Source organism: Lipomyces oligophaga (genome assembly GCF_038497815.1).
Source record: "Lipomyces oligophaga strain CBS 7107 unplaced genomic scaffold V1516scaffold_1, whole genome shotgun sequence".
NCBI lineage: Eukaryota > Fungi > Ascomycota > Lipomycetes > Lipomycetales > Lipomycetaceae > Lipomyces > [Lipomyces] oligophaga.
Window position 1 is genome coordinate 2,382,768 of NW_027117785.1, and position 24,922 is coordinate 2,407,689.

Genomic DNA, 24,922 nt, shown 5'->3' on the forward strand with positions numbered 1-24,922 from the left:
TTCACTACTACCGTAGTAAGATCAAACAGTGAAATGAAATTTCTCAAACTCAGTCTTAAAGTGCAGTTATCAGGCTTAAAATTGATATCTTGATTCATATTACATTTAATAACAGAAGCGGCCTCTTATGATGTCAAAATCAGATGTAATAAAGGTATTTGTACTGCTACTGGATCACATGATCTATCCAGGGACAGCCTAACAGCAAAACATTCCTCGATTCCCATCTTGCCATATTACCCAGAGCACTCATTAACTGAAAGGTTTGAGTCGTGCTGCTTGGAGAAACTGGTTCTCGTGTCTTAATATTTTATGTTCTGTGAGCTAGGTGTTGTCTAATTCACAGCCAGACGAATTTTTTCCATGAACTTCTTGAAACGCGTGTTGGGTAGCTCGCCCAAGCAAGAGGTCGCTTTGATCCCAAGCGGAAGGTTATATCTTTCACGATCGCAGAATTCGGTGAAAGGATATTCAGAATGCATGTGAGTATATGTTAAAATTTGTGTGAATATAGTGGCGATTAACAAGTCTAGATTCAAAGATGCAGTAGCTGTGATCAGGCGAACGACTACAGAGTACCACTACCAGCTTGTGATCCAACGTGCTTATGAAGAAGGGGAAGAGCAATTAGAGGATGATACGGATGTCGAATCGTTTGATGAATACACATTTTTGATCGATGAGGCTTTAAATTTCCGACAGTTTCCTAGTAACGAAGGGCAAATAATTTTTGCATGGATTGATTTATCAGGCGTATGTATTTGAATTTTTACGTACTGTGTGCATATGCTAAGACTTGTTCTCTAGGACCCGGGCGATCTCTTTGAATTTGTTTGCGACGAGTCTACAGATGGAAGTACAATTGAGAATTTTTTTCGAACGGCTTTGCAGTGTCAATTTGAACGCAAATTTGGCCAAACGTCCAAATCTGCGACCGACAAAGATCTAGCCCAATTCATGCACGAGTAAGTTTAAGTTGTATCTTAAATTTTGGGCTGAGTGCTGATTTTTAAGTGGCCGAACTGAATCTCCTCCATCTCCTAAGGTAGTGTCTCGCAAGTCATCGATCGTGGCAACGCCTCTACCTGCTACGCCTGAAAAGCGTCGTGACATTTCTCCCGTCATTAATGCACAGCCTCCTGCGACTCCTGGTACAGTTTCTCATGCGATGCCTGATGCATATTCGGTGAAATCGGTTTTGGGATCCGATACTGCTGAGTTGCATGTTTTTGACGCTAACACCGGTACGTTTCTTCTTCAAGAAGAAGAGATTGTGGCAACAGTCCAAGATCTAGGAGGTTGGAAATACTGGCTTGATATTTCGACTTCAGTTAAGGGCTGGCTTGGCTTTGTAATTACTCCTGAGGTGAACCCTGTGTTTAACTACGAGCAACGGTGCTTTATTTTTAACTATTTCTCGGTGGATGGGTCAGCTTCATCCTGGCTATTGCGATTCAAAGATGCAGATGTGTTGGAACATTTTCAGGAAATTCTCATGAGATCACTCTGGGAGACTCTCAACCAGCAGAGCTGGATCAAAGCAACAGACACTGAACGAGATTATGTGTTGGATGCCTTCAACAATCTTACGCTAGAGCCTACTCCGGAAGATCTTGAGAATCTCGAGGAAGAAGAAGAGGAAGAAGAGGAAGAAGAGAAAATCGCTGAGCAAGCCAAGGATGAAGTTCAGGCTAAAGAATTTTATGATGAGGACGAGGAATATGAAGACGAACTTGGGAACGGCAATTTTAGCGGAGAAGGTAAAAACAGTCAAGTTGCCGTGGGCTATAAACATGATCGTTCTTTTGTCGTGCGCGGTAATAAAGTTGGAGTCTTCAAACATACGCCTAATAATCTTGAATTCAGTACTACAATTGAGAATCTGCGAACGCCAAATGGAAAGACATTCAGTCCATCGAAAGTTATGTTGCACGCAGAGGATTCGACTATGATTTTGCAAGATCCCAATAACAAGCACAGCCTCTTTAACATGGACTTAGAATATGGCAAAATTGTTGATGAATGGAAAATTGATGATGAAGTTGAAATCACATCATTCACACCTTCAAAAAAGTTTTCTCAAATGACCTCTGAACCGACGTTTGTTGGCATTTCAGATAACAGTTTATTCCGTGTAGATCCTCGGCTATCACAGAGTAAATTGGTATCTTCTGAACACCAATCATATGCGACAAAGAATGCCTTTTCTACTGTTGCAACTTCAGATCAGGGTTACTTGGCTGTTGCATCTGCAAAAGGAGATATTCGACTGTATGATCGCTTAGGAATTCGAGCCAAGACTCAGTTGCCCGCATTGGGAGAGCCTATTATTGGACTTGACGTTTCTGCAGATGGCCACTGGATTCTGGCCACTTGTAAGACCTATCTGTTACTGATTGATGCGACGATCAAAGAAGGCAAGTATGCGGGCCAGTTAGGATTCCAGCGAAGTTTCGGTAAGGACAATAAGCCGCGCCCGAAATGTTTACAGCTTAGTCCGGAGCATGTTGCTCAAATGCAGGCCGAAACTAGACAGGCTTTATCTTTCACACAGGGCCATTTCAATACTGGTTTGAATTCGAAAGAAACCACGATTGTATCTAGCTCAGGACCGTATGTAATTACATGGGGGCTGAAGCAGATTCTTAAAGGCGATAAGAGCTCGTACACTATTCGAAGGTATGGCGATAAGGTAGCCGCGGACAATTTCAAGTTTGGTAGCGACAAAAACGTTATCGTAGTGTTACCAGATGATGTGGGTATGGTTAGTAAGAAGAGTTTTAGGAAGCCGACTCGAGAGTCGATAGCCACACCTGTGCGGACGTTTGGCAGATGATCAGTTTGTTGGAGTAAGAATGAATGTAATTTATAGTTAATTTTCTGGCTCGAAGAGTTAAATGAATGTATATTAATTTCGTCTGTTAGTTTGATTCATCTAGAATCCACTTTCGCCCGGCCGAGTCCATTCGACGCGTAATAATCCATTTGGTAGCCACTACCTTTGCCCTCCAAAACATCTTGCAGTCGGCTCCACATTTGCACCTCACCAAATGCAATGGAAGCCTCGTAAGGCGTCAACAATGGCTTCGCAAACGCATAGCCCCAATCAATAGATAATCTAGGACACGCAACTTGGACAAAGGCGTCGATGTGCTGGAACTCTTTGAGTTTCTGCGGGAATATCTCGGAAAGCATAATTAATGTGTATTCGATAGACTTATTTGCCAGGTCATTCTTGATTTTCTGGAATGTAGCAATGTTGCCTTGCCGGCCCAGGGTGCCTAAAATAATACCCACCCGTTTAGCATGTTTAGCAGCTTGAATGGCATCGTCGCGGTTCTGCAGCATTTCAGTATGTTCGTATCCTTCCCTTGTAAACTTGCGCGAATAAGGATCATATCTATATGCAGGCAGGCCAGGGTTCTGGATCATGGCTGATTCTAAGTGGAATCTACCATCGCCGACATAGACTAGTGCGTCAGAAGTCGAGCTGTCAATACGAGGAGCCGTGCAACCCAAAATCTCACCTCTCGAAAGAGGTCCAACTTGAGGAACATTGATTATGATAGGAGAATTGGGATCTTCTTCTGTAGCTAGTTTGGCTGCGTGGAGTGCAGCATTAAACTGGATTGTCCCGACAAGGGATAATCGTGTGCCCTTAGGGAAGTTCTGTATTAATGTTGCAATCAAATGATCTTCTTTGATTGTGATCGACACAAACACATATAGAACGCGCATCTGAGTGACATCGACCGGCACAAGACAGGAATGTGCATAGTGGATTAGCAAATCGCACCCAAGCGATTTCGCCGTGTAATCGTCAATACAGCAGGCGCCATATGTGACGTCACCCATGATAACAATTTCAACTTCACAAAACCGCTCAAGAATATCAGACACAACACAGGCAAAGATCAAGAGTCCCTCAGGCATTTGAAGTGCTACACGTCCATATCCATATCGCTTGATATTCCACACACACTTGTGAATTTCGAAATCGTAATTTGAGGGCAACAATCTAATCGCTGCATTCAGCTCCGAGTCATGTAAAATCTCATCCGGTATTTGGTTTATCAGTGGAATAGTTTGTTTCCGATTTGTTCGAGTCACTAAGATTTTCTGTAAGAAACTGTCGATTATTTCACAATATAGTCGACATACCTAAGGTTGTCGTGCTATTTGCTCCACTCTGGCGACTTTTCCGACCAACAAATCGTCGAACTGTCTTTTCTGGGATATCTGAGATTGAGTGCACGATTGCAGAAGGTGGCATATTGAGCAGAAGACTAGCCAGTAAACAATTCTGAATGCAGCTGATTGATTTTCTTGGAAGGCCGACATAATCAGAGAAAGGGCAGCAGCCCAAATTTTCGTCCCATCTGCGCGGCTTTAGACCTGCATTGGGCGAAGTTCTATTTGATCCTTAATTTAGCAAATTTAAAGATATATTTTAGGAATCTTTACACTTCAACTAAGCGTTACGGTTTGCACCTTTGTTTTAAAGGGAGAATTTTGTTCGGTGGAAATAGTTATCGAATATATAGCTCGCGGTAAATCTCAGCTGATACAAAGGAAGTGCACAGACTTGATTGCGAACTGAAAAGTCGGAACGGTGGCCAATAACTGCCAGGTGCTCGCGGATACGAGCCGAGAAATGAGCAGTGAAAAGGCAAACGACAAAAAAATTTAAAACAAATTGAAATCAAAGCAAACTCATGGAGTCACGTCGCGTCTGGGTTCGGCGTCCACACGGAATTCCAACAACGATAATGGTTGCGCCGAATGATCTTGTGGATGATTTGAAGACAGCGTTGATACACAAATACGCGATTGGTTTGGGACGCATATACGATGCACCGGAGTTGATTATAAGACTCCCGCATCGGCCCTCGACGCATCACAACTCCCCTCACGGCCGACGAAGGCGACGAGGAGATGTTGTTCGGCGGGAGCTTGCGAATATAGAATCTTCGTCAGCAGCACATACGTCCCGCCGGTTCCATAGATCTGGCAGTCCTAGTGAGGACGATGACCGGATTCTCGAACCGGATGAAATTGTGTATTCAATTTTAGAGTTGTATTTTCCATCTGGTATGGAAATGAAAGACGCCTTTATCATCGAGGTGTTCCAAGTCGATTCGTACCCCAATGGTTTTGGCCAAGTCGAAGGATACGAGACATATGGTCACGACGGCACTCAATCTACGCAATCCTTACCGGATTATTCTTCTTTTCAGCAACACGGCGAAGAAAACGGTGATCTGGTTTTTCAAAATAATAATCAGCACTACAGAGATACGCATGGAGGTCGCAAGCCTTCCGGACCCCTTGGAAACCGATCACCTGCCGTTGCGCAGTCCTCGATCCCAATAGCTACTTTGGCAGCTGGTGCTTCTGTTGTACGTCCACAACCACAGCCAATTCAGCAGCTTGGAGAGCAGCATGGTTCGTTTATGGGGCATTACGGTAACAATAAGCATTTGGCAGAGGAAGACCACACAAGCCGATCGCAGTCTCCACACCGACATTCGGCGCGATCAATCCATTCAGTGGCCCATTCAGTGTCTTCGGGAACGACTGCTCAAATACAGGCGTCCAATCTTTTAAATAAATCTCCTTTACAGAATGTTACGTCACATTATTCCGAGAATGGGCCCGAATCTGAATCTCTGCGCGAAGATGGATCCTCATCTGGAGTGGAGTCAAATAATTTGGAGTCGCCAGATAAAGATGCGATGGAGAAGCCAGCTGGTCCTTCAGCTACTAACTCGTCGCAAATGATCAAGTCAACGAGCGGAATCGGCAAGCCACCGACATCAAACGAGTCATCGTCGTTACTAGACGGGATTATCCCACCGATTCAAGTATTAATTGTTGAGGACAACATAATCAACCAAAAGATTCTAGAAACATTTATGCGACGTCGTAAAATTAGGTGCAATGTGGCGAAGAACGGCAAAGAAGCAATTGAGAAATGGCGCGAAGGAGGATATCATTTAGTATTGATGGACATTCAGCTTCCAGTCCTTTCAGGTATCGAGGCAACCAAGGAGATACGACGACTTGAGCGAAGAAATCGAATCGGCGTATTTGCCGATCAAGATCCTACAGGTACAAAAGAGGAAGACTTGTTGGCCCCACATCGATTTAAGAGCCCAGTTATTATTGTCGCGTTGACAGCTAGTTCGCTGGATAGTGATCGTAAGGAGGCACTAGCTGCTGGATGCAACGATTTCCTAATCAAACCTGTGAACTTGGTCTGGTTGGAACGGAAAATCACAGAGGTATGTACTATTTGACGGCAAAGATATTTGACATTAATATTTCTAGTGGGGTTGCATGCAAGCTTTAATTGATTTTGAAGGATGGCGTCAATGGAAAGGGACCGATGAAGCAGAGAAGGATTCCAATGCAGCAGCCAGACGGCGACCGAAACCAACTTCTTCAAGAAGTAAATAGCCAGGAGCACATTCTAATGAATATGAAATTTAATAAAAGTTACTTTCTAATGTATGGCTTCAACAGACGTAATCTCTCAATAGCTTGTTCAAGATACTCATCCGTTTTACACACAGCGAAACGAAGATACTTCTCAGCTAAGTGGGCGTGTTCCGGTAGATAAAACTCTGTCGGTGGAATTGTTACGAGACCAAGCTCTTTGATCAGCCAATACGCCATTCTAAAATCCTTGGCTCGGTTGACAGTGACTTCTTCCGGAAACGGATAGTCTTCTGGGATCTGCACTTTAGAAAAGTTGACGAGTACGAAATAACCTCCTTCAGGATTGGTATACTGCATTTTTTGAATTCATTAGAAATAGCCTCTTTGAAAAAGTTGCAACCTACCGTAAGACCGAGCTCGTCCCAAATACTGTTGAAACGCTTTAATTTCCTTTTATAGGATTCCACATGATCTGCAAAAAATGTGTTTTCAGGCTTCATGGCTTCTCGTAGAGCAACTGCAGTTCCTTCCTGCAGAGGACTGTTGACGCAGAAGCAGATCTTCATCGTTAAACTTAATCGGGGATGATGGACATTGTGTTTACGATGGACTTACCCGAGTATGAGCCGCTGAAACATATTTGATAAGCTCAGCGTCGCCAATCAACCAACCGACTCGCCAGCCGGTACAGCTGAAAGTTTTACCGGCGGAACCGACTGTAAGTGTCAGTTTCTGCAATTCCGGAGAAAGTGTGTTGATTCGCGTGAAGTCTGTATAGTACAACCGATCATACTATTTCGAATTAGAAAAGCCAATAGAGGTAGCAAATGCAGGAAAAAACTTACGACTTCATCCGAAACGACAATAATATTATTCTGCACAGCCAATTTTCCTATTCGTTCAAGCTCCGTCCGCGAAAAGACCTTACCGACAGGATTATGTGGCGAGTTGACAACAATCATTTTTGTTTTTACAGTGATCTTCGATTCCAGGTCGGCGAAATCAACTGTCCATTCCCTAGAGGACGCAGAACGGTCGTCGTCGTTAGTGGGTGGTTGTAGCGGAACATAGACTACTTTTCCCCCTGGAAGTTCAATGTTGGAAATGTATTGATCAAAAAAAGGTTCGAACACAATAACCTCGTCGCCTTCAGCGAGAAATGCCGTGAACGCGGAAAACATTCCCTCGTTCGCTCCGCTTGTCACAACAACTTCCGTTTCCCAATTGATTGAACGGCCAAAGCTGGGCTCATACGCTGCTGCTAAGGCCTGTCGCAACGACGGACGACCTTTGGTGTGCGAGTACTGGTTGCACGACACATCATTCAGAGCCTCCTGAGCTGCTTTGATTGCAAACTCCGGAGGATTGTAGGAAAAAAAACCCTGGCCAAGGTTCAACACGGGAAAAGGGAGTGTACTCTGTGCCTCTGCAGCCGCCTCATTAACAATTGTCCAGACGTCCTTTGTCTGCGAAGCAATCTTAGGCGACGGCTTTGGATACTTGAACAGTTTGAATTCTTCGTTCATTTTTGGCTCTTGCTCTTGGTGTAGACTAGATAGGTTGAATCTCCCTGTTTCTCTAGTTAAAGCAGGCCCGCAACGCGACACAAAAGCAACGCGTTTCAAAGTGCTAGTAACCGTAAAATGAGGTCGGAACATCACCTCAATCTAAGTAAAATCTTCGGAGTACGAAAGCCAATTCAGACTTCTTCGTATATCGTCCGAGATCACGTCCTCGGGCCATCTCCAATTGCCAGATTCATTCATCTTAGCGAACCGCACGTGTAAGTTGCGTCATGTCACGTGTAATTTTGTTTGTAGGCTCGTATCGTAATATACTAAAATGATCATAGAATATTTATGATTACGGTAGATATTGTGTAAAGCTAAGTTCTGTAAGGACATAGAAGCAGTGATTCTAACAAAGGGCCAGAAATAGCTAGTCACTTGCTATTAGCTTATCTCTTTGATGTGATCTGATAGATATTAATTGGTGCAGACGCAAGGAAAAATATAAGATATCAATCAGCTAGTTATTTTTTAAAGTTATTCAATTGTAATTTTTATCTGAGTGCGGATGTTCACTATTACAGATATTGTATGATCTACAACCAAAAGCTGTAATCCACCAAATAAATAATTAATTTGTCTACTGATTGGGACTAAGCTATATACTGCTGCCGCAGCCTCCTACTGGAAGTTTGCAGTCTCCAGCATAGTCTCAACCGACAAAATTAGCAAACGCCAATCACGAAAATGGTCAAAGAATATCACGCAGAAGATTCAGGTGAATCGTCAGATCTATCCGAATTAGCGGACACACCTGAAAGCGAAAGTGAGAGGAAGCAGTCTTTGGTCGATGAATCGGATGAAGTAGAAGAGGACGGTGATGATGAGAGTAACGAGGAAGGAGAGAGTGGAGAAGATAATGAAGATGCTGCAGATGAAGAAGACGATGAAGTAGAACCAGATCAAGAGGCAGATGGAGATGATTCAGAAGAAGGTGAGGACGAGGAAGAAGCAGAAGACGAGGAAGAAGAAGATGAAGATGAGGACGAAGAAGATGAAGACGGGGAAACAAGATCGTCAAGAATTCCCAAAGTCAAAATCACTCTTCCTGTAAATCAAGATAAGGAGGAAGAAGATGAAGAAGAAGAAGAAGAAGAAGAAGAAGTCGAAGACGAAGACATTGAGGAACTGGAAGATGAAGAAGATGACGAGCCAGTAGAGGAAGAACCTGATGAAGTTGAGGAATTAGAAGACGAGCCTGTTGAAGATGAAGATGAACCCATGAATGATGACATAGAGGACCAAGACGATATTGAGGATGCCGAAGACCTTGAAGAGCTTGAAGGTGACGAAGGTGAAGATGAAGCACAACAGACACGCGTCCCAGGCTCTAAAACGGCTCGATCGAAGCGCTCTCGGATTCGCATTAAGAAAGCCCCACCGAAACAACCATCGAAACGGTCACGACCGAAGGTGATGAAAGATGACAGCGATGATGCAATTGAGGACAGCTCTCAGGCTGAATATCCGGACATTTCAAGATTAACGGATCGTCAACGCGCTCGATATCTCGATGAATCGATCGATCTGCAGGCTCTTCCAAATGGTTTGTCCGTTCAATAACGTTTTCCCTATTATACATTTCCTAATAAACTAATTCAGAGGCTGTGCGCAAGAAAATCTTCACGGAGGAAGAGCTTATGCTGCGAAGAACTGAAACAGCCCGACGGCGCAAAAACCTATCCGAAAAGCGGAAGGAAGAAGAAAAGGTAGTCCTGCACGCATTTTTACGAAAAATTCAAAGCTAATAATTCCAGATGGATACAATTAACAGACTTCTCAAAAAACAAGCGCCAAAACGTAAAGGAAAAGTTAAAAATGGGCCCGGAAGTCCAGGAACTCCAATGCCAGAAAATGCTCCTACAGATCAAAGACTACACCATATCGACCCCTATCTAACTAAGCACGTATTCCGATGGGTGTCTTCTAAATCAGGTATTGTAATGGGAATTCCTGATGGTATTGAGTAGTCATATAGTGCAAAATACAACTTTCTAATAATACATTTTGTTTTCATCTCCTTCGTTCCCAGATCTGAATGCAGCTTTCACCTAGAAAAAGCAATTCACGACGCACGTTCTCGACATATAAATCTTGAATCTGAAACCATTCATCCCGACTTTTATCCTTAACTTGCACTCGATAGACATGTCTGTCTTCGCCTTGAGATTCGTGAGATATATTTGCAACCAAGTCATAGAGAATTGGTTCCCGAGCGCCTTCTACATAAGGTGACAAATCGAGTGCCACCGAATTGAATGTTACGATTGTATGGTTAATTTCTTCCGTTAAATTCGTCTTCGTTTTCCTCTTCATAAACAATACCACAAAGGGAGGAAGGTCAATGATTTTATATCGCTTTCGGTCACCAGCAAGCTCTTGCGTCGTCACTCCGTCATATTTACACAAAATAGACTGTAGAGGAATTTGAGGAATAATGTTTTTGTCGAGCTCATCCTGGAATAGAGGTGCTTGTGGCAGGTCGAGATTCAAAAACATAAATGGAACTTCGGTCACTTGAATCTGCGTATCTGCTTCGAATCTCAGTCGATCTCCTGCATCTGCATGTGCGGTGATTTTCTGAGTCTCGACTCGTAATTTCCCTTGAAAAACTTTTTGAATCAAACTAGAGTGGTATTTCGACCGCGACCCTCCCAGTGCAAGATGCAGGGAGTTCAGATACCAGCTCATGAAATCAAACGGATCCGCCTGTTCTGTGATTTTGAACCGCTTCTTGGAAATCGCAGATACATGCTGAAGCAACTCGTGAGGTGAAACATGACTTTTAAATCCGTGAGGATTCCATAGCTTCCGTATCAAAATGCTTGTTCTTTGAATCAATTCCGATTTCCCCTGAAAATTTTCCATCATAAAAAAATTCCTTACCGGGCCAACATGTGCAAGACTTTGGATTACAACATTCAGATAATCATTCTGTTTGATGTTATTCATCCCCACAAAGCCAGGATTATAGTGTTTATGGTCCAAGTCAAAAGCCTCTGTTGGAATCTTGTCGAGTCGGGTTATGTCCGCCTTGATAAAGGTCGGATTGACAACAAACTTGATGTCATCAAGAGTACTTGATTTCACTTCATATAATTCAGGCAAGACATATACTTTTAACGATTGTAGATTGATAAATACATGATGATCCTCGTCAACACTATGAAAATATGCATACGAAGATTTCCCACGGCCTGGAACAATTAGCAAAAATTAACATCTTTTCAATTACTGAAACAAACCTTGGAAATATTTTCCACACACTAAACAAGCATAAACATTTACATTCGAAAGTGAAATGGAGCATAATTTTTCAAAATCAAAATCCAATCGTTTTCTGTTGATCTAAATTCCATTAACAAGTTGCTAGACCTGACCCAAACGGAATCCGCTCACCGTTTCCAAATATAGATCATCCGAAGTCTCGGTCTCTACAGTGTCGCGTTTAGCATCATAAGTATCTTCATCTTCAGATTCGCTGACGTTTTCAGTTGTCCCTGTTTGTAGTTCAGAAGTCTGTTTGTTGATCCGCACACGTCTTGTGAAGATCTTTGATTCCCCTGGTTCGAGATCATCAGCAGCTCGTTTCTCAGCCATTGAACTCAGAACCACTCGAATAGCTGATGATAAAAAATGAATCTGACTAATGCGTGTAACGAATCCTTCTATGAACAATTATTAATGTAGATTATTCAAGTTAAGTCCGGTGGACCTGGAATTTCAGGAACATCTGGGGTACAAAGATTGTTGTTTTCTCCCAATAATTACTTTCAAATTTTACTTAAATACTGAATCGCTCCATTATACACAATACCACTCTAAAATAATAATATAATAATCCTTCAACAATAGAGTGTGTCTAAGAAATCTGGACAGGAATATGGTTATTCAAAGCCCGACGCAGCTCTTTCTTATCGCGTGGCATGAAATATACCGAATATCTTTTTGGAGTAGTGACTAAGCTCGTAGGATCGTCGATTCCACTGAGAGAACCACAGTCCACATGGCCATCAGCGACAATTTTATAACACGATATGATTCGCATCATCAAGATATAGAGCTCCTTATTTCCAAGCAAGTAGCCAGCGCACATTCGAGATCCTTGACCGTAGCTAAAGATAGATTTATTTTCGATAAACCGATCGGGACGAAACTCATAAGGGTTCTTGAATTCCTTTGGGTCCATGTTACATGCCCAGGCATTCAGGAAAATAGTTGTACCAGCTGGAATCTTTCTTCCTTCAACCATAATCTCTCGGGTAGTTTCTCGTGGAAGAGCCAGTCGAAGGGGCGGAAACGACCGCAAAAATTCTTTGACAAGATTGGCTACGTATTTACATTTCTGATCGTCAAACGGATCACACAGCATCTGCTCTGGGGTATAGAGTTGACAAATTGCTTCATAAGCCTTTCGTTGGATATCAGGACGCACAGAAAGTACAGCAAGAGCCCATGACACAAAAGTCGTAATGGTATCTAAACCTCCAGCAACCATAGTTAGAGAAATTGATTTCAATTCCTCTTCGTCCAGTTTAGCTTCAGGATCCAAAAGCACATTTGCTTGAATGCAAGGCTCATATGTACCCTCAGCAATGCGCTGTTTAAGTTCTTCGTTGAGCCGATTAATGTATACATCCCGACGAGCCCTCATTTCCCTTGCAAGAGCAGACGATTTGCCAAGCAAGTTCCATCTCAACAGCGGGACATAATCTTGCCAGTTACTGGTAGTGCTCCTAAAACGTGAAATATATTCTTCGACTTCAGTTATTTCTTCAAACAGCTCGTTATCCAGGGATTCAATACGAGTACCCCAGTTGAGAGTCAAGCTTAAATTCAAACTCAGTCGCTGGATCAATGGGACAGGGTCAAAAGCAGCGCTTCCACGTTTTCCAATTCTATACGCATCAGCAATAAATTCTTTGGTCTCGAGATCAATAAAAGGGGCGTATGTATGGATTGCATTTCGATTCAGCGCACTTGCAGCTGCTTTGCGCCGACGCTTCAGCGAGTCGTTAAACGGTGATGTTCCGATCGTGAATCCGGCTGTACTGGAAACAACGCTATGAAACGTGTAAAACATCGGTCGTGAGTTGGTTGCTTGGGTATTAGTGATGAACACTTTATGAGCCATTTCTGCCGAATTCACAACTAACACAGGTTTGTTTCCAAGCTGGACCTGAAAAATCGGTCCATATTTCTCAGACCAGGTGCGGTACTGCTCGGAGGCATTATTACGAATCTGAGGAATGTTACCAATCAAAGGATATCCACGCGGCCCATCAAATCCAGGAATCCGAATAGATCGTCGATACAGCTCGTTCATAATAACATATACCAAAACTATCACGGCTCCAGAATACAGTAGATATATCACGCATTTGACAGGACTCTCTGCTAGAGAGGCAGAAGTCTCCGCCAAAAGCTGTCTCAAAAATCCAGACTCTGACATGTTTTACTCATCAGAAGACAAATCTGACTAAAAATTTGACGTTTCACCTCCAAAAGATAACTCCATGCAGCATGTAAGCTTCTGTCTCTTCTCCCTCGTCGGACAGTGACGTGTGTACGGCAAAAGGGCCATCGGAATACAGCTCGGTAAACAAATCGAACGTTGGGATGATCTGCAAACTTCGGTGTAGGGTTGCTACGGCGACCAGGTAGGATAAACACCTGATGGGCCAAACTGGAATAGTCGTGTCAATGATATAGTAAACAGAAATGGACAATATATAATAGACAATGCCGAGTAAAAAATCTGGAAAAGCAGCCTAGAGTATTAGTGTTCTTATGATGGCCAAAGTCCCGGAATTCGAATACCGACTCCCTCAGAAATCAACTGTTCTTAGTCTGGGGATTGGACGACTGACTCGGGATAATTCTCCGGGATTCAAAGCAGACCGCAATCCATCGCTAGATCCTCTTGTCACTAGTACTTTGATGAAATCTGATCTCGGGTCAAAATCTATTCTGATACCCAAACACAATGGTTCTATTTCTATTGGAAGGGGGAGCAAGACAACTCCCCCGCCGCCATTCGAAATGAGTATGTCTATATCTGCCATCGTCGGGCCCGAGATGATTGGCCAAGACTTCAACTTGGGTGCACTGATTAGTGGCCAGAAACAGCTCAATAACGTTACAAAAGCCAGATCTAATGAGGCTTCTGTCGGCTCAAGTAATGTATTTTTATCTTCTGAACAGTGGATCAGACCTTCAACGCCAGCGACAAGTCTACAGCGATCTCCTTCGAGACCAAAATCAAACGGCATCGCTCGTCCTGGAGTTCAAAATTGTCAAGATGGAATATATATTGACGGAAGCAAGGTAACCAGTTTAATTAAACGCAAAATTCCTCGAGAGAAAATTTTTGGTCTTGAAATCAATGTCCACAGTGGTGGGCAAGAAAGAAAGCATATTGGCGGAGATATCGTCAGTTTATCAATCAACTTTACTCCTCGGAAAAATAGATATAGAGGAAAAAGCTATCAAGAAAATATTTCTCAGATCTATCTTAGACTTCTGTGTTATCAAGGTTTGTGCGCTTTCTGATTTGTAGTGTCAATTTTTAACATCAATTTAGAACAAGGCAAACAGGTACAGGGCATTCTAGGATATCAGTATGCTATCGATCCTAGTGTTCAACCACTATCTTCGTCGTCTCCATTTAGAAATACCTCGCCACCACCTTCAACTTCCAAGGAAATGGGATTCCAACTCGAACTGCCTAAAACTTTTGGTCCAGGGTACCTTCACAGTGGCCGCCGCGGAATGCAAATTTACTACGCCATCCAGGCCGAGTTTGTTACATGTGCTCATCATCGAGTTAGTCCAGACAAGGTTGTAGGGGAAACTAAAGTTTACTCAAAATTTGAGTGGCTTAAATTCTTCAATGCGCCCGCAGAAATACAGCTCGACACCGAAGTCTATGGATCCGCAATCCGGAACAACGTTCACTTTTGTGGCAAATTCGGCCTTTTCGGATCTCTCAGGGACTGCACTGTGAGTATTAAAGCTAGGCCAGTCAGATATAAAATATCTGCCGGCGATGACTGTTGGATGCACAGCATTGTAAGAAGCGGACCAAAGAGTCGCATGATTACCAGAGTACGACTGCAGCTTATCCAATGCGTTGACTTCGTTACAACGGTAAGAAAACCAGCATTTTCTTTTGGAACAGCACCTAACATTGATCGTAGCAAAATAAACCGAAGTACGTGGAAAATATACTATCCACAGAAGACTATTTTGCTAGCCAAGGACATATCTCCGTCTTGCATGCAGGTGCTGAAGCAACTTTTAATACCCTAATTAAAATACCCGATGATTGTGCCACAATGTCACACTGTGAATCTGACAAGTCACAACTGACAGTCAATTATTATGTCGATATTTCGTTCGGTTGTAATGGTATTGGATGGCGGTGGATTACTGCAAGAACTCCAGTTCGGATCTGCGCGCAAGAATACCTATCTACCGGACCAAATAAAGAAATATTGTCTATGCGATCTTGGACAGCCGAAAGCTTGCATGGAAAAGACGACTCACTATTCGGTCCTGCATCATTCAAGACCAGAGATTCCTTATTGCTGAACAGAGATAAAAAACTGTCAAAAGGTACTAATCAAACGAATGCACTGCAGCTAAAACGGAGCAAACTTGATCGAGAACATCGCAATATACCACATAATACCGATCATAAACACAGATATAACCTGCAAGATAAAGAAGATTTTTCGGAATCATCTTTTGTTCGTTCGATTTGGAATGCTTGCCCTGGGGTAATGCATGAGCGTCGCAAGTATTGTACAGATGAAAGTTCGAAATGCTTCATCTAGTCGTTCCAGCACATTCCTCGTCATTCACTATACATATGATCCCCATGATACCTGTTTGAAATATTTTTGTTTTAGTGATTGTAGGATGTCCTTTCAGTATAAATAATGCACACAGAGTTATACGGAGGGGATAATCTGGGCACGTGATATTGTAAACAAATTTATAGAGTCTATAATGAAGACTGAACGCGGGTGCTGTGTAAAACAGAGTAGAGACTTATGAAAGAGCAGCCATGGATCTTTACCGAGATCATGGTGATACTAAAGTTTGCTTCAACCGTCTGAAGGTTCCCTCGCGATTTTCATTAGGTGCAAATCGTCTGAGTGACAATGTAGATTTGCAGACGTTGCGAGATCCGCGAGATCCTCGTTCCTCGGGTAGCGCAGGCAAGCATAGGGAACATCGTCAAAGTCATGTCCGAGATCTCATATCGGTGGGTGAATTATAAATTTATTGACGATATTAAATTAATTTGAAAGAACTATCAGATTGTTTTGCTATTGAGGAAAACTCCGATTGGTAAAGAGGTGATCGTCGAGCGCTTACGAGATATGAAGCGGTTCATTATGCAGATAGTACGCTTCGTAAGAAGGATTAGGATATATCACTGTTCTAACTACAACAGGTATCTAAGAAAGTCATTACCGCAAACCAAGTCGTGAGAGTAAATTTTGAAGAAGGTGTGCAGCTAATTGCGTGGTTGCTGGGACCCAAAGGGCGAGAAAACGCTGCCCGTGATCAAATTCTGCGACCAATAAAAGTATTTGAAGATGCGAATTCGGTCTACTTTGTATACGATATTTACAACATATCATCGTTGTCTATAGGCCGAGATCAAAAAAAGGTGCAAGAAGCCTGCACAGCAGCCGGAGTTCAAGTCGACCTGATCAGGGTGGTTAAACTTGCTCTGCCTAATAATGTTTCTTGCAGGTTAGTTGTCGATCTCATAGGAGGAAAGTCTGATGAACACAAAGATTTGGCTAGATGCAACACGCAACAAATTGCACAGCGATTAGAGGAGAAATATGGTTTGGATTTGAGTGGAATGCCATATGCCAGAGTAAAAACAACTTCAGGCGTGATTACTATCTGTGAAGAATACTTTTCTATGGAATTACACGGTATGCAATTTACCGTGTTTTCTAATGCCCTTGAGAGGACACGGATCTGCGTCCGAGAGCAGCCCGAGTCAATAATTATTGAGTACACACTTCCTGAGCTACCGTTGCGCTTGCTCGGACATCTCTATCGAGCCAAACGAGCTGCAGCTGCAATTCGTCGTCGCACAGTAATTGTAGCAGTAAACGTGGGACAGATCCGCGGTCGTTTATTTGCGAATGGGGAATACAACGAGGAACATATACCAGCGCATACTACCTGTGAGAATGAAATTTTAGAGACGCAGTCTCGTCGGGCACTTCAATGCTCCAAGCTGGCTTCCCAGTATCAGCGCCACCAAGATATCAGCATAAAATCAAAGCAACTCTCCTAATGGGACAGCACAACACGTTGTGGTTAACGTGCCTCGTTTCTCTGTGCGAGCATTTTACGATCTCATTCGTGGTAAGCGTCTGAAGAGTAGAAGCTGAGATTGACTCAACGAACCACGTGATGTCACACGTGCTGGGTTGAGTGGCTGTTTTAGAGCGGGGTTAGTTCCGCTCATTTTCGTGCAGACCAAGGTTTGGTAGCGGCAATGACGACGCTCGGCGGGGAGAGACCGAGTGGCAGCAACCCACAAGGCTAGAATTCCGCCCACAGGGCAGGTTTTTGAAGGGCAGAAAAAATGTGGGTGGACCGTGGACTGTGGACGAGCCCTGCAAGTTCAATACTAGCAAGGGCCCTCCTACTAACATCGACCGGTTCGAGAGGTCACTAAATCACTAACTTTTTTTTCTGCCCTTCGTGTATCTTTTCGACCCGTCTTTTTTTTGTCCGCGACTCTATCTTTCTCTTCACTCTTTTTTTTTTCTCAGCTATCTGCCGAACTTCACTCGTTGTCCATTTTGCCGATCCCTCCTCACCCTTTCAGGTTGACCTTGCTTCTTGTACTCCCACCGCTCTTACCTTTCGTTCTGCACCCCGCCTAATTCCAGCCGCAGACCGCTCTCGCCAGTTCTCGCCGCAGCCCAGGCCTAGCAGCTGCGAATTCCGCTCATACGTTTGCCCATTAGTTTTTCTGATCTCGGAGTTTTGTTTTGCGACTTTCTGTCTCTAGTCGCTTTTCTGCGCACGAAATTATGACTTCTGATGAACAGCTAACTCCAGAAGCGCAGCAGCCGGCTGCCAAAGTTCCCATCGTCTCCTCGCCGGTTCTGGAAGATGATCCAGCCGAGAATTCGACTTCTGTGCCCGCCTCGCCCTCTCAATCGGAGGGCATGACAATCTCGGACGCTCCCCTGCCTGCATTTCCTGATCCTGATTCAGCAGAGATTGCACTCGATGGAAACGACAACACACCGACGACGGTTTCCATTTTCAATGTACGATATTTGTTCAAACCCCATTTCCTTAGTTGGTGCTCCTTTACTAATTTGCTCACCAGCTTCCTTTTTTTGTAAAATGGCAAGATCTCAAGGACTTAGTTAAAGAAGTCGTCCCATCCGCGGATTCAGTTGTCCGAGCAGAAGTTAGCGTGTTCGATACCGGCACTCAGCGTCCTTACGCAAACGGAACAGTGATTGTCCGTGGTTATGAAAATGCCTTACGGTGTTTTGGTATGATTTACAATTTGCCTGTCCAATTTTTTCGCACTTTGCTAATACTATATCTCAGATAACCTCAATGGCTACAAATGGCATGATCGCAAGCTGATTGTCAGAATGCCGAGTCTTGCAGATGGCCCTATGACCGGGGGAATTTGGCCTCCACCAATTGCTTCGTTCCCTCTCTGGGCTTCAAGTGCGCAACATCAGTCTGGAGGAGGTTCATCTGCCATGCTGCAATACCTCGGCGCTCCATATGGCCATGTTGCCATGGGCCCAACTGCAACTGGTGAGTATTTTGCAGGTAATCAAGGATCCCCTACTCTGATCGGAGGTCCTGCCAAGTTCGGTTCGGAGTCAACTTCCTTCTCTCCTCCATATTTCGCTTCTCAGCATAGTCACATTCCTCATTTCAATCAGCATCAGGCGAACAGTCATTATGCATGGAGCAGGCGGTCTCCAAATTCCAATTCCGGTACTTCTTCGCTACCACCGGCCCAGCCAGTTGACAAGCATAAAGTCTTTGTGGGTAACATTCCATTTTCTTCTTCTCTTGATGACTTGAACGACTTTGTCAGATCGCGGTGCAACATCACGCGGATTGAAATTATCATGAACGACGAAGGATTGTCGCGTGGATTTGCTATCGCACAGTTTGCTGGCGAAGAGGAATCTCAGCAAGCAATCGAGGCACTTGATGGAGTAGATTTCCAAGGCCGCATATTAACTGTTCGGTATGATCGTTATCCCGATTCTAAACCTTATGGATCAGGATCTGCAAATAATTCGATGATGGGAAGTATGCCTAATGGAGACTCATCTCCATCTGGAAACAACTATATTGTTTCTGCAGGTCAGCCAATAATGGGATATCCAACCGGAGCGTTTGCATATCACTGGCCCGGTTCTCCCGTTTTGCCGAACCATACATCGATTCGATCTGCGAGTAGTTCCTCGACTGGCAATAGTTCGTCGACATCAAGTGGAAACAGCAATATATACGGACCTCCAGGGTCTGAAGCACACTGGCAGCCACCAGCAGGCTATTGGCCAGCTTCGAATGGCATCCATGGGGTTAATCCGGGAAATGGAATGTCTGCGCATCAGATGAATGCTGCTGCTGCCTCGTTTTATCCTCAAGGTTTATCTGCGCAATTTCAGAATATATCCTTGGGCGGAGTTCCACGGTTTGGATATTTAATCACGTCTGTTCCTGCAGTGATGGGGTCGCAAGCAACGGCATCGTCCATGTCTGGTCAGCCTTTGTATGCAGCGCATTATGTGCGTCCCAATAGCCACAGTATTTCGAATCACGAATCCAGTCATGAGTCGTCGACGCCTTCCACTGACCGCTCACAGCCCGCGACAGCACCTACAGATCAATCGCCGACATCGTTTGTACAACCTGTGATTGTCTCCAGCAACTCTGTCGTGACGGAATGAATATCTGAACTGGCTATTTCTGCATTCTATCTCATTCGACTACTTAGAGTATACTTTACGAATCTGATTTAGTTCAATTGAACAGAATCATTTCCCCGATACTAATAATGATAGAGAGGGAAGATTAAATCCATTTTTGTTCATGTAATTATTCGGGTATTGTGTTCCTCACATTTCTGCATTTTCTCGTTTAAGTTGGTCTCCGATCTTATTTCTTCTATTATCATTCATTATATTAAATTCGGCGTTTCGGAAAAGGGTATCCTAATCTTGTGTTTTTTTTGTTAGAATACTGTCTTTGTTGGTATTTGTCAGAACTTTTTAATTGGCATGTCCACCAAAATCAAAATAAGACAGAGAAAAGCCAAACAAGAATAATATCGGATGTACTTTATATTTATTTGTATTTCGGAAAAGTTTTAATAAAAAGTTTTGTTCGAGTGGAATATTGCTCTGTAGTAGAAGAATAGAAAACTTGATATAGATTGATATAGCCGCTGCCAAATCTAGGAATAGGAATGGTAAATCCAGAACTTGCCGCTCGTCTATAGAGCGTTACTAGATTGCGGAAATGCAGGATTCGATTATTCATTTAGTGATTAATACAATAATTTAAATTACTATTATTTTAGTTCTTACTATTATCTTTGCTGCGATCCTGAGCGAGAACTGAGATAACAAATTTCATATTCTTCCCTAAGTTGCTATTTAGAATGATAAACATATACAAATCTAAAGCAGTATATAAATGGCGCAAAGAAAACGCCCGATAATAAATGCGTAATGACAGCAATAATTGGCATAGATATAGATCTACACCAGCAAAAACATTTCGGATTCATCTTCTTCGATATCTTCTTCGTCACTGTCACCAATACGACTATCGTCGTCATGGTCGCCATTCATCCGCAGTTGTCTCGCCATGCTGGCGAGCAATTCTCTCGAAAATGCTGACTCTTCCATGCCGCGCCTATTTTTGGTTTCATTAGTCCGCATGATAAATGGTGCGCGAGTCATAACATTCAAACTTGGTCCTAAAAACTCTCGAGGGGCACGATAGTTCTCGTCGACTAATCCCCTGCGAATCGCGGCGTGCGTGTCCGACATGTAGCTGTAATCGAGCCATTTCGCAAATGAAAAACGTGGATACATAAAAGTTGTTACTGCTTGAGGGTCCACTTCAAAAACAGATACGGTAGGCTCGCGGTAGCTAGCATTGTTCACCGGATCCTCTTCAACGCAGACGTCAAATCTGTCAGAGTCTAAAACAGACCGATACCCCAAGCGGCTTCGTTCGATTTCAGACCGGCTCTCCACCACGCGACTTTTGCCCATTCTGGTAACTGCCATCGGCTTATAATCTATTGAGAGCGGACTAAATATCTTGATTGTCGAATCAATACCTGACACGGCGAGCTGTGGAATCACTGGATTGGATTCCACAACATTGACAACTGCGCAATCGCCTTGCAAAACGTTTACTAAAGCCCCGCTCTTCTTATTCCAGATAAACAAGTGCTTAGAATCAGAACCTGATACAATATATTCATCATTTGCTCCGTAGAAATTAACGTCCTTGACTGTCAATATGTTTGAAATACCATGAAATCCTCGAATCTCAAATACTAGCGGCGCAGTCCGCCAGGAACTGTTCGGCGCATGAAAAATATCTTGGACTGACGTTCTCCGACGACTATCACTATCTTTAACTTGATCTTCTCTTCTTATCTCATCGCTATTTGGATAATAGGGTGCATTGAAGTATGACTGAGTCTCGTCAACGTCATCTATCTTCCATTCTCCAGCATTGGTTCGATAGCTCAATAAAGCAATCTTCTCATTAAGAGTCTGGAAGATCGGCTCAATATAAGCATCACGTTGATCACTTCTGGTCCAGAAATGTTTCAGACTTGGGATTGTCTTTTTCTTTGATTTTTCTCTTCCAGACTTAATATCATCGTGCCACTCCAAAACACGATCCAGCGGATACTTATAAGGAAGACATAGCGTAAAACTTCTCATCTGGTTCTTGATACCTTCCATATCACTAGAACTGAGTGCATACGATCCTGGAATAATTGTCGCACAATGTCGCTTGAACTCTTCCGACTCCTGCTTAGCAAATAAACCTTGACCTTCCAAATAATAATCATTATGTGACTTGGCAAACATTAATAAATCTTCCAGCTCCCATCGAAGATATGCTCGAATATGTGTGAACCAAACTGGCTCTAAATAAATGTTGGACCGGATCTGCATTTTATCTAGCGAAAATTCAGTAGAATATTCTGTTAACTGTCCTATTTCGGCCAAAAGTTCAGATCTGTTTTGTTTTTGTTTAGGTTTCAACGTACGATGTCGCTGAAGAAGCTCAAAAGTCATATATACAGAGCTCGAGGGGCTCTGGAGCACATCAGCTTTAGAACAGAATGATCGGAGTCCTTCAAAATTGGCCTTTACATAATCTGTATACAATTCGTCTTTAGCAACTGGCCTATATGGCAATTTAAGATCAAAAGCATGTTCAATCATGTCGAAGATCAGCCGATTTCGGAAGTGCTCGCCCACTTTAGTTCCATATATCTTATCCCAAGCCTGCATGTGAAAATTTTCAAAGAGAGTTTTAGATACATTTGAATTGAATTCCTGAAAATTTCCAACTCTTAGACCAAACTCCTCAAACTGCTCACGCACAGCTAAACACTCCAATGCACGATATTTCATACAACAACGACAATACAAACTTAGGGCAATCAAAAACCGATGCACCGCAGATTGAAGAGGCGTGTGAATCTTATTTTGGGCTTCCATTTGTACTCTGGCTAGTGTCGCATACGCATTGGTCTCCGTATAATTCCGCATGTATACAAATCTTCGTTTCAGACGAGCTAAAAACACAGCTAAGTTATGGTATCGACATTGGCAGTTCCCAGGTATAGGAATTTCTTCTTCGAAAATATCCTGCATAACAAAGTCTTCCATATTCGATTGAGAATCTGGAATATTATCTGCGTAACTATCTGCTTCTTGATCCTCTAAATCACTAAATCTGATGTCGCCCGATGTAGAAAGGGCGGATTCCAGGGTTGGAATAGATTCGCGTTCTTGATTGTATTGATTATCAGTATTTGAAGAAGTAGAAAGTCCAGAGTGATCTTGTATGATATAATCAAGCAAGCGCTGCAACTCAGGTATATTGCTTCCATCAGAGACATCAGGAAATTGATATCGTTCAGTCTCAGATTCCAGTGGGCCCATCTCATCTTCACGTAACTCTGCAGATACAAACATACTATTTCCTTGCTGAAAATACTCGAAATTATCTGCCTCTTCAGAAAAGCCTTCGTCAATGTGGTCCGCAGTGTATCTGGGAAAAAGGTTGGGACCCGGTTGCAAGTCAGCAATATATCCTGAAAAAGTTTCTGAAAATTGCTCTGCAAACCGATCAGCAAGATGATCGGGCAACCCAGGTAATATTTCATCATCATTACTAACTTCGAGAGATCCAACATGCCTACCTCTAGGCCCATGATAAGGGGAGTAAACAGGCTGTCCATATTCGGGATAATCACTGCTATCATATTCTCTTTGATGTGTCCTCGGCTTAACTGATTTGCATTTAGCCTCTTCAGTACTTCTTTGAAACAGTTCAGGGAAGATTAAAATTGCTTTTCCCGCTGAATGACTTGGCTCTGTGTATAAAGATTCATCTTTGAGCACCACCATGTTATTATTATCGTCCAGCGAAGCCAGGTAGTTATCCGAATTAGCAGGCAAAACTGTCGTCGTGATATAATCGGGAGGCATAATTTGAGAATGAGTATCTAAAATGCGACTCCCGGAGCTGGATATATCAAATAGATATATTCCATCTCCGGCCCAACTCCCTAAGAGCTCATTGGGATTAGATTCTGAAAATCGAGCTGACGTGAGGGTATGCGTAAATTTCTTTCGGGGCGAAAATTTGCGTACACATTGAGTAATGTCTGAGTCGCAAGTGTTCATACTCCAGCTGCGCTTAATGTCTGACATTAAAAACCGGCGATCATGAAGATATAAATTCTGACGATTTCCACCTATGACAAAATATTGCGGTCGACAGGCCGCCATAGCAAATGCGGCCGGGACCAGGGCAGGCCTAGTATAGTCAACCAAAACACCTTGAGAATTTGTCTTTGAATAACGATTTGGCGCTCGAAGATCGATATGTCTAATAATTCCCTCTTCCGAACAAGCTAGAAACATGGATGGACTAGAACCATCTGGAATGATTTTTTTCACACAGTCTTTGAAGCAAGTAAAGGCAGAAATTAAACTCGCTACTCCTTCATGAAGATCAAATACTTTTGCTGTTGTGTCTGCTGAACCACTAACAATTATTGAATTGCCAGTATTGGGCATGAACGACAGCGTGAAGATATTTGAGGCGTGACCAGTATGAAACCTGTGAATCAGGGGATAATCAGGTCTGTCAGTAGAGTAGATATTCACATGAACATCGTCCGAACCTGAAGCCAATAGACGGCCATTGGCAGACCACTCGAGCGCATTCACACAACCACGATGCCTAGATGTTTGATTGTCAGAAAACTAGCTGGCTGACCAGGTTAGCGTCAATATCTCACCCATAAAGTTGATGTGTCAGCTCCAATTGATTAACAAAATACTTTGAAGAATACAGTCCAGCCCTACTGGAAACATAGTTTTGTTCACGATTAACTAAATGATTGTTGAACGACATGGCTCGCCTGCTCTGTTTCACATTGAGTTTATCTTGAACTTTTGTAGACCCACGAGCAACAGACCCATATGCATGGAGCAAGCTCTTGACTCAAAGGGGGCAAATCATGGAAGACTAGAAGCCAATCCGATTGTTAATTGAATTTATTTGGCTTAATACTCTAACAAAACATCCTGTCCTATTGC

At 43.1% G+C, this 24,922-nt stretch overlaps 11 protein-coding genes across 11 annotated transcripts; 6 read left to right on the forward strand and 5 right to left on the reverse strand.

Annotated features, from left to right (window-relative positions):
* Positions 1-250: 250 nt before the first annotated feature.
* On the forward strand, positions 251-2,924 carry V1516DRAFT_710115 (VID27 cytoplasmic protein-domain-containing protein). Its single transcript, XM_066924234.1, has 4 exons — positions 251-482; positions 534-753; positions 808-965; positions 1,015-2,924. Exons 1-4 carry the CDS (start codon positions 364-366, stop codon positions 2,834-2,836), a joined length of 2,319 nt encoding a protein of 772 aa, XP_066780426.1. The 5' UTR covers positions 251-363; the 3' UTR covers positions 2,837-2,924.
* V1516DRAFT_710116 (putative diphthamide synthesis protein-domain-containing protein) lies at positions 2,862-4,339 on the reverse strand. The gene is made up of 2 exons (XM_066924235.1): positions 4,162-4,339; positions 2,862-4,109 (listed from the first exon to the last, which is right to left on the reverse strand). The coding sequence occupies exons 1-2, from the start codon at positions 4,271-4,273 to the stop codon at positions 2,932-2,934; spliced, it is 1,290 nt and encodes a 429-aa protein (XP_066780427.1). The 5' UTR covers positions 4,274-4,339; the 3' UTR covers positions 2,862-2,931.
* A 5-nt stretch (positions 4,340-4,344) lies between these two features.
* V1516DRAFT_669828 (uncharacterized protein) lies at positions 4,345-6,911 on the forward strand. The gene is made up of 2 exons (XM_066921249.1): positions 4,345-6,284; positions 6,331-6,911. Exons 1-2 carry the CDS (start codon positions 4,716-4,718, stop codon positions 6,457-6,459), a joined length of 1,698 nt encoding a protein of 565 aa, XP_066780428.1. The 5' UTR covers positions 4,345-4,715; the 3' UTR covers positions 6,460-6,911.
* V1516DRAFT_669833 (pyridoxal phosphate-dependent transferase) lies at positions 6,270-8,168 on the reverse strand. Its single transcript, XM_066921250.1, has 4 exons — positions 7,287-8,168; positions 7,057-7,233; positions 6,846-7,001; positions 6,270-6,792 (listed from the first exon to the last, which is right to left on the reverse strand). The coding sequence occupies exons 1-4, from the start codon at positions 8,097-8,099 to the stop codon at positions 6,499-6,501; spliced, it is 1,440 nt and encodes a 479-aa protein (XP_066780429.1). The 5' UTR covers positions 8,100-8,168; the 3' UTR covers positions 6,270-6,498.
* A 922-nt stretch (positions 8,169-9,090) lies between these two features.
* Positions 9,091-10,151, forward strand: V1516DRAFT_669838 (PAPA-1-like conserved region-domain-containing protein). Its single transcript, XM_066921251.1, has 3 exons — positions 9,091-9,555; positions 9,612-9,718; positions 9,767-10,151. The coding sequence occupies exons 1-3, from the start codon at positions 9,231-9,233 to the stop codon at positions 9,977-9,979; spliced, it is 645 nt and encodes a 214-aa protein (XP_066780430.1). The 5' UTR covers positions 9,091-9,230; the 3' UTR covers positions 9,980-10,151.
* V1516DRAFT_112718 (uncharacterized protein) lies at positions 10,001-11,785 on the reverse strand. Its single transcript, XM_066918594.1, has 3 exons — positions 11,409-11,785; positions 11,255-11,357; positions 10,001-11,206 (listed from the first exon to the last, which is right to left on the reverse strand). Exons 1-3 carry the CDS (start codon positions 11,607-11,609, stop codon positions 10,023-10,025), a joined length of 1,488 nt encoding a protein of 495 aa, XP_066780431.1. The 5' UTR covers positions 11,610-11,785; the 3' UTR covers positions 10,001-10,022.
* V1516DRAFT_669840 (cytochrome P450) lies at positions 11,741-13,403 on the reverse strand. The gene has a single exon (XM_066921252.1). The coding sequence runs from the start codon at positions 13,333-13,335 to the stop codon at positions 11,872-11,874; it is 1,464 nt and encodes a 487-aa protein (XP_066780432.1). The 5' UTR covers positions 13,336-13,403; the 3' UTR covers positions 11,741-11,871.
* Positions 13,404-13,710: 307 nt separating this feature from the next.
* Positions 13,711-15,993, forward strand: V1516DRAFT_689169 (uncharacterized protein). Its single transcript, XM_066923806.1, has 3 exons — positions 13,711-14,544; positions 14,593-15,158; positions 15,209-15,993. The coding sequence occupies exons 1-3, from the start codon at positions 13,800-13,802 to the stop codon at positions 15,845-15,847; spliced, it is 1,950 nt and encodes a 649-aa protein (XP_066780433.1). The 5' UTR covers positions 13,711-13,799; the 3' UTR covers positions 15,848-15,993.
* Positions 15,994-16,080: 87 nt separating this feature from the next.
* V1516DRAFT_662314 (uncharacterized protein) lies at positions 16,081-17,340 on the forward strand (the record flags this gene model as incomplete). Its single annotated transcript, XM_066920435.1, has 3 exons — positions 16,081-16,281; positions 16,328-16,423; positions 16,474-17,340. 3 exons carry the CDS (start codon positions 16,081-16,083, stop codon positions 17,338-17,340), a joined length of 1,164 nt encoding a protein of 387 aa, XP_066780434.1.
* Positions 17,341-17,744: 404 nt separating this feature from the next.
* V1516DRAFT_669847 (uncharacterized protein) lies at positions 17,745-20,442 on the forward strand. The gene is made up of 3 exons (XM_066921253.1): positions 17,745-18,331; positions 18,394-18,565; positions 18,624-20,442. Exons 1-3 carry the CDS (start codon positions 18,089-18,091, stop codon positions 19,994-19,996), a joined length of 1,788 nt encoding a protein of 595 aa, XP_066780435.1. The 5' UTR covers positions 17,745-18,088; the 3' UTR covers positions 19,997-20,442.
* A 126-nt stretch (positions 20,443-20,568) lies between these two features.
* V1516DRAFT_669848 (uncharacterized protein) lies at positions 20,569-24,911 on the reverse strand. Its single transcript, XM_066921254.1, has 2 exons — positions 24,622-24,911; positions 20,569-24,563 (listed from the first exon to the last, which is right to left on the reverse strand). The coding sequence occupies exons 1-2, from the start codon at positions 24,735-24,737 to the stop codon at positions 20,810-20,812; spliced, it is 3,870 nt and encodes a 1,289-aa protein (XP_066780436.1). The 5' UTR covers positions 24,738-24,911; the 3' UTR covers positions 20,569-20,809.
* Between the last annotated feature and the right edge of the window lie 11 nt (positions 24,912-24,922).

What these genes read in the sequence shown, in the direction of transcription:
- V1516DRAFT_710115 (XM_066924234.1), top strand. Translation starts at nt 364, where the DNA reads ATGAACTTCTTGAAACGCGTGTTGGGTAGCTCGCCCAAGCAAGAGGTC. An exon ending in AAAGGATATTCAGAATGCAT is followed by an intron (nt 483 to 533) that starts GTGAGTATATGT and finishes TAACAAGTCTAG; the next exon opens with ATTCAAAGATGCAGTAGCTG. An exon ending in CTAGCCCAATTCATGCACGA is followed by an intron (nt 966 to 1,014) that starts GTAAGTTTAAGT and finishes CTGATTTTTAAG; the next exon opens with TGGCCGAACTGAATCTCCTC.
- V1516DRAFT_710116 (XM_066924235.1), bottom strand. Translation starts at nt 4,273, where the DNA reads ATGCCACCTTCTGCAATCGTGCACTCAATCTCAGATATCCCAGAAAAG. An exon ending in AAATAGCACGACAACCTTAG is followed by an intron (nt 4,110 to 4,161) that starts GTATGTCGACTA and finishes AGAAAATCTTAG; the next exon opens with TGACTCGAACAAATCGGAAA.
- V1516DRAFT_669828 (XM_066921249.1), top strand. Translation starts at nt 4,716, where the DNA reads ATGGAGTCACGTCGCGTCTGGGTTCGGCGTCCACACGGAATTCCAACA. An exon ending in TGGAACGGAAAATCACAGAG is followed by an intron (nt 6,285 to 6,330) that starts GTATGTACTATT and finishes TAATATTTCTAG; the next exon opens with TGGGGTTGCATGCAAGCTTT.
- V1516DRAFT_669833 (XM_066921250.1), bottom strand. Translation starts at nt 8,099, where the DNA reads ATGTTCCGACCTCATTTTACGGTTACTAGCACTTTGAAACGCGTTGCT. An exon ending in TTGTCGTTTCGGATGAAGTC is followed by an intron (nt 7,234 to 7,286) that starts GTAAGTTTTTTC and finishes AATTCGAAATAG; the next exon opens with TATGATCGGTTGTACTATAC. An exon ending in TTTCAGCGGCTCATACTCGG is followed by an intron (nt 7,002 to 7,056) that starts GTAAGTCCATCG and finishes TTAACGATGAAG; the next exon opens with ATCTGCTTCTGCGTCAACAG.
- V1516DRAFT_669838 (XM_066921251.1), top strand. Translation starts at nt 9,231, where the DNA reads ATGAATGATGACATAGAGGACCAAGACGATATTGAGGATGCCGAAGAC. An exon ending in TCTGCAGGCTCTTCCAAATG is followed by an intron (nt 9,556 to 9,611) that starts GTTTGTCCGTTC and finishes AAACTAATTCAG; the next exon opens with AGGCTGTGCGCAAGAAAATC. An exon ending in AGCGGAAGGAAGAAGAAAAG is followed by an intron (nt 9,719 to 9,766) that starts GTAGTCCTGCAC and finishes TAATAATTCCAG; the next exon opens with ATGGATACAATTAACAGACT.
- V1516DRAFT_112718 (XM_066918594.1), bottom strand. Translation starts at nt 11,609, where the DNA reads ATGGCTGAGAAACGAGCTGCTGATGATCTCGAACCAGGGGAATCAAAG. An exon ending in ATGATCTATATTTGGAAACG is followed by an intron (nt 11,358 to 11,408) that starts GTGAGCGGATTC and finishes AATGGAATTTAG; the next exon opens with ATCAACAGAAAACGATTGGA. An exon ending in GTGTGGAAAATATTTCCAAG is followed by an intron (nt 11,207 to 11,254) that starts GTTTGTTTCAGT and finishes TAATTGTTCCAG; the next exon opens with GCCGTGGGAAATCTTCGTAT.
- V1516DRAFT_669840 (XM_066921252.1), bottom strand. Translation starts at nt 13,335, where the DNA reads ATGAACGAGCTGTATCGACGATCTATTCGGATTCCTGGATTTGATGGG.
- V1516DRAFT_689169 (XM_066923806.1), top strand. Translation starts at nt 13,800, where the DNA reads ATGATGGCCAAAGTCCCGGAATTCGAATACCGACTCCCTCAGAAATCA. An exon ending in TAGACTTCTGTGTTATCAAG is followed by an intron (nt 14,545 to 14,592) that starts GTTTGTGCGCTT and finishes ACATCAATTTAG; the next exon opens with AACAAGGCAAACAGGTACAG. An exon ending in GCGTTGACTTCGTTACAACG is followed by an intron (nt 15,159 to 15,208) that starts GTAAGAAAACCA and finishes CATTGATCGTAG; the next exon opens with CAAAATAAACCGAAGTACGT.
- V1516DRAFT_669847 (XM_066921253.1), top strand. Translation starts at nt 18,089, where the DNA reads ATGACTTCTGATGAACAGCTAACTCCAGAAGCGCAGCAGCCGGCTGCC. An exon ending in CGACGGTTTCCATTTTCAAT is followed by an intron (nt 18,332 to 18,393) that starts GTACGATATTTG and finishes TTTGCTCACCAG; the next exon opens with CTTCCTTTTTTTGTAAAATG. An exon ending in AAATGCCTTACGGTGTTTTG is followed by an intron (nt 18,566 to 18,623) that starts GTATGATTTACA and finishes ACTATATCTCAG; the next exon opens with ATAACCTCAATGGCTACAAA.
- V1516DRAFT_669848 (XM_066921254.1), bottom strand. Translation starts at nt 24,737, where the DNA reads ATGTCGTTCAACAATCATTTAGTTAATCGTGAACAAAACTATGTTTCC. An exon ending in CTGACACATCAACTTTATGG is followed by an intron (nt 24,564 to 24,621) that starts GTGAGATATTGA and finishes TCAAACATCTAG; the next exon opens with GCATCGTGGTTGTGTGAATG.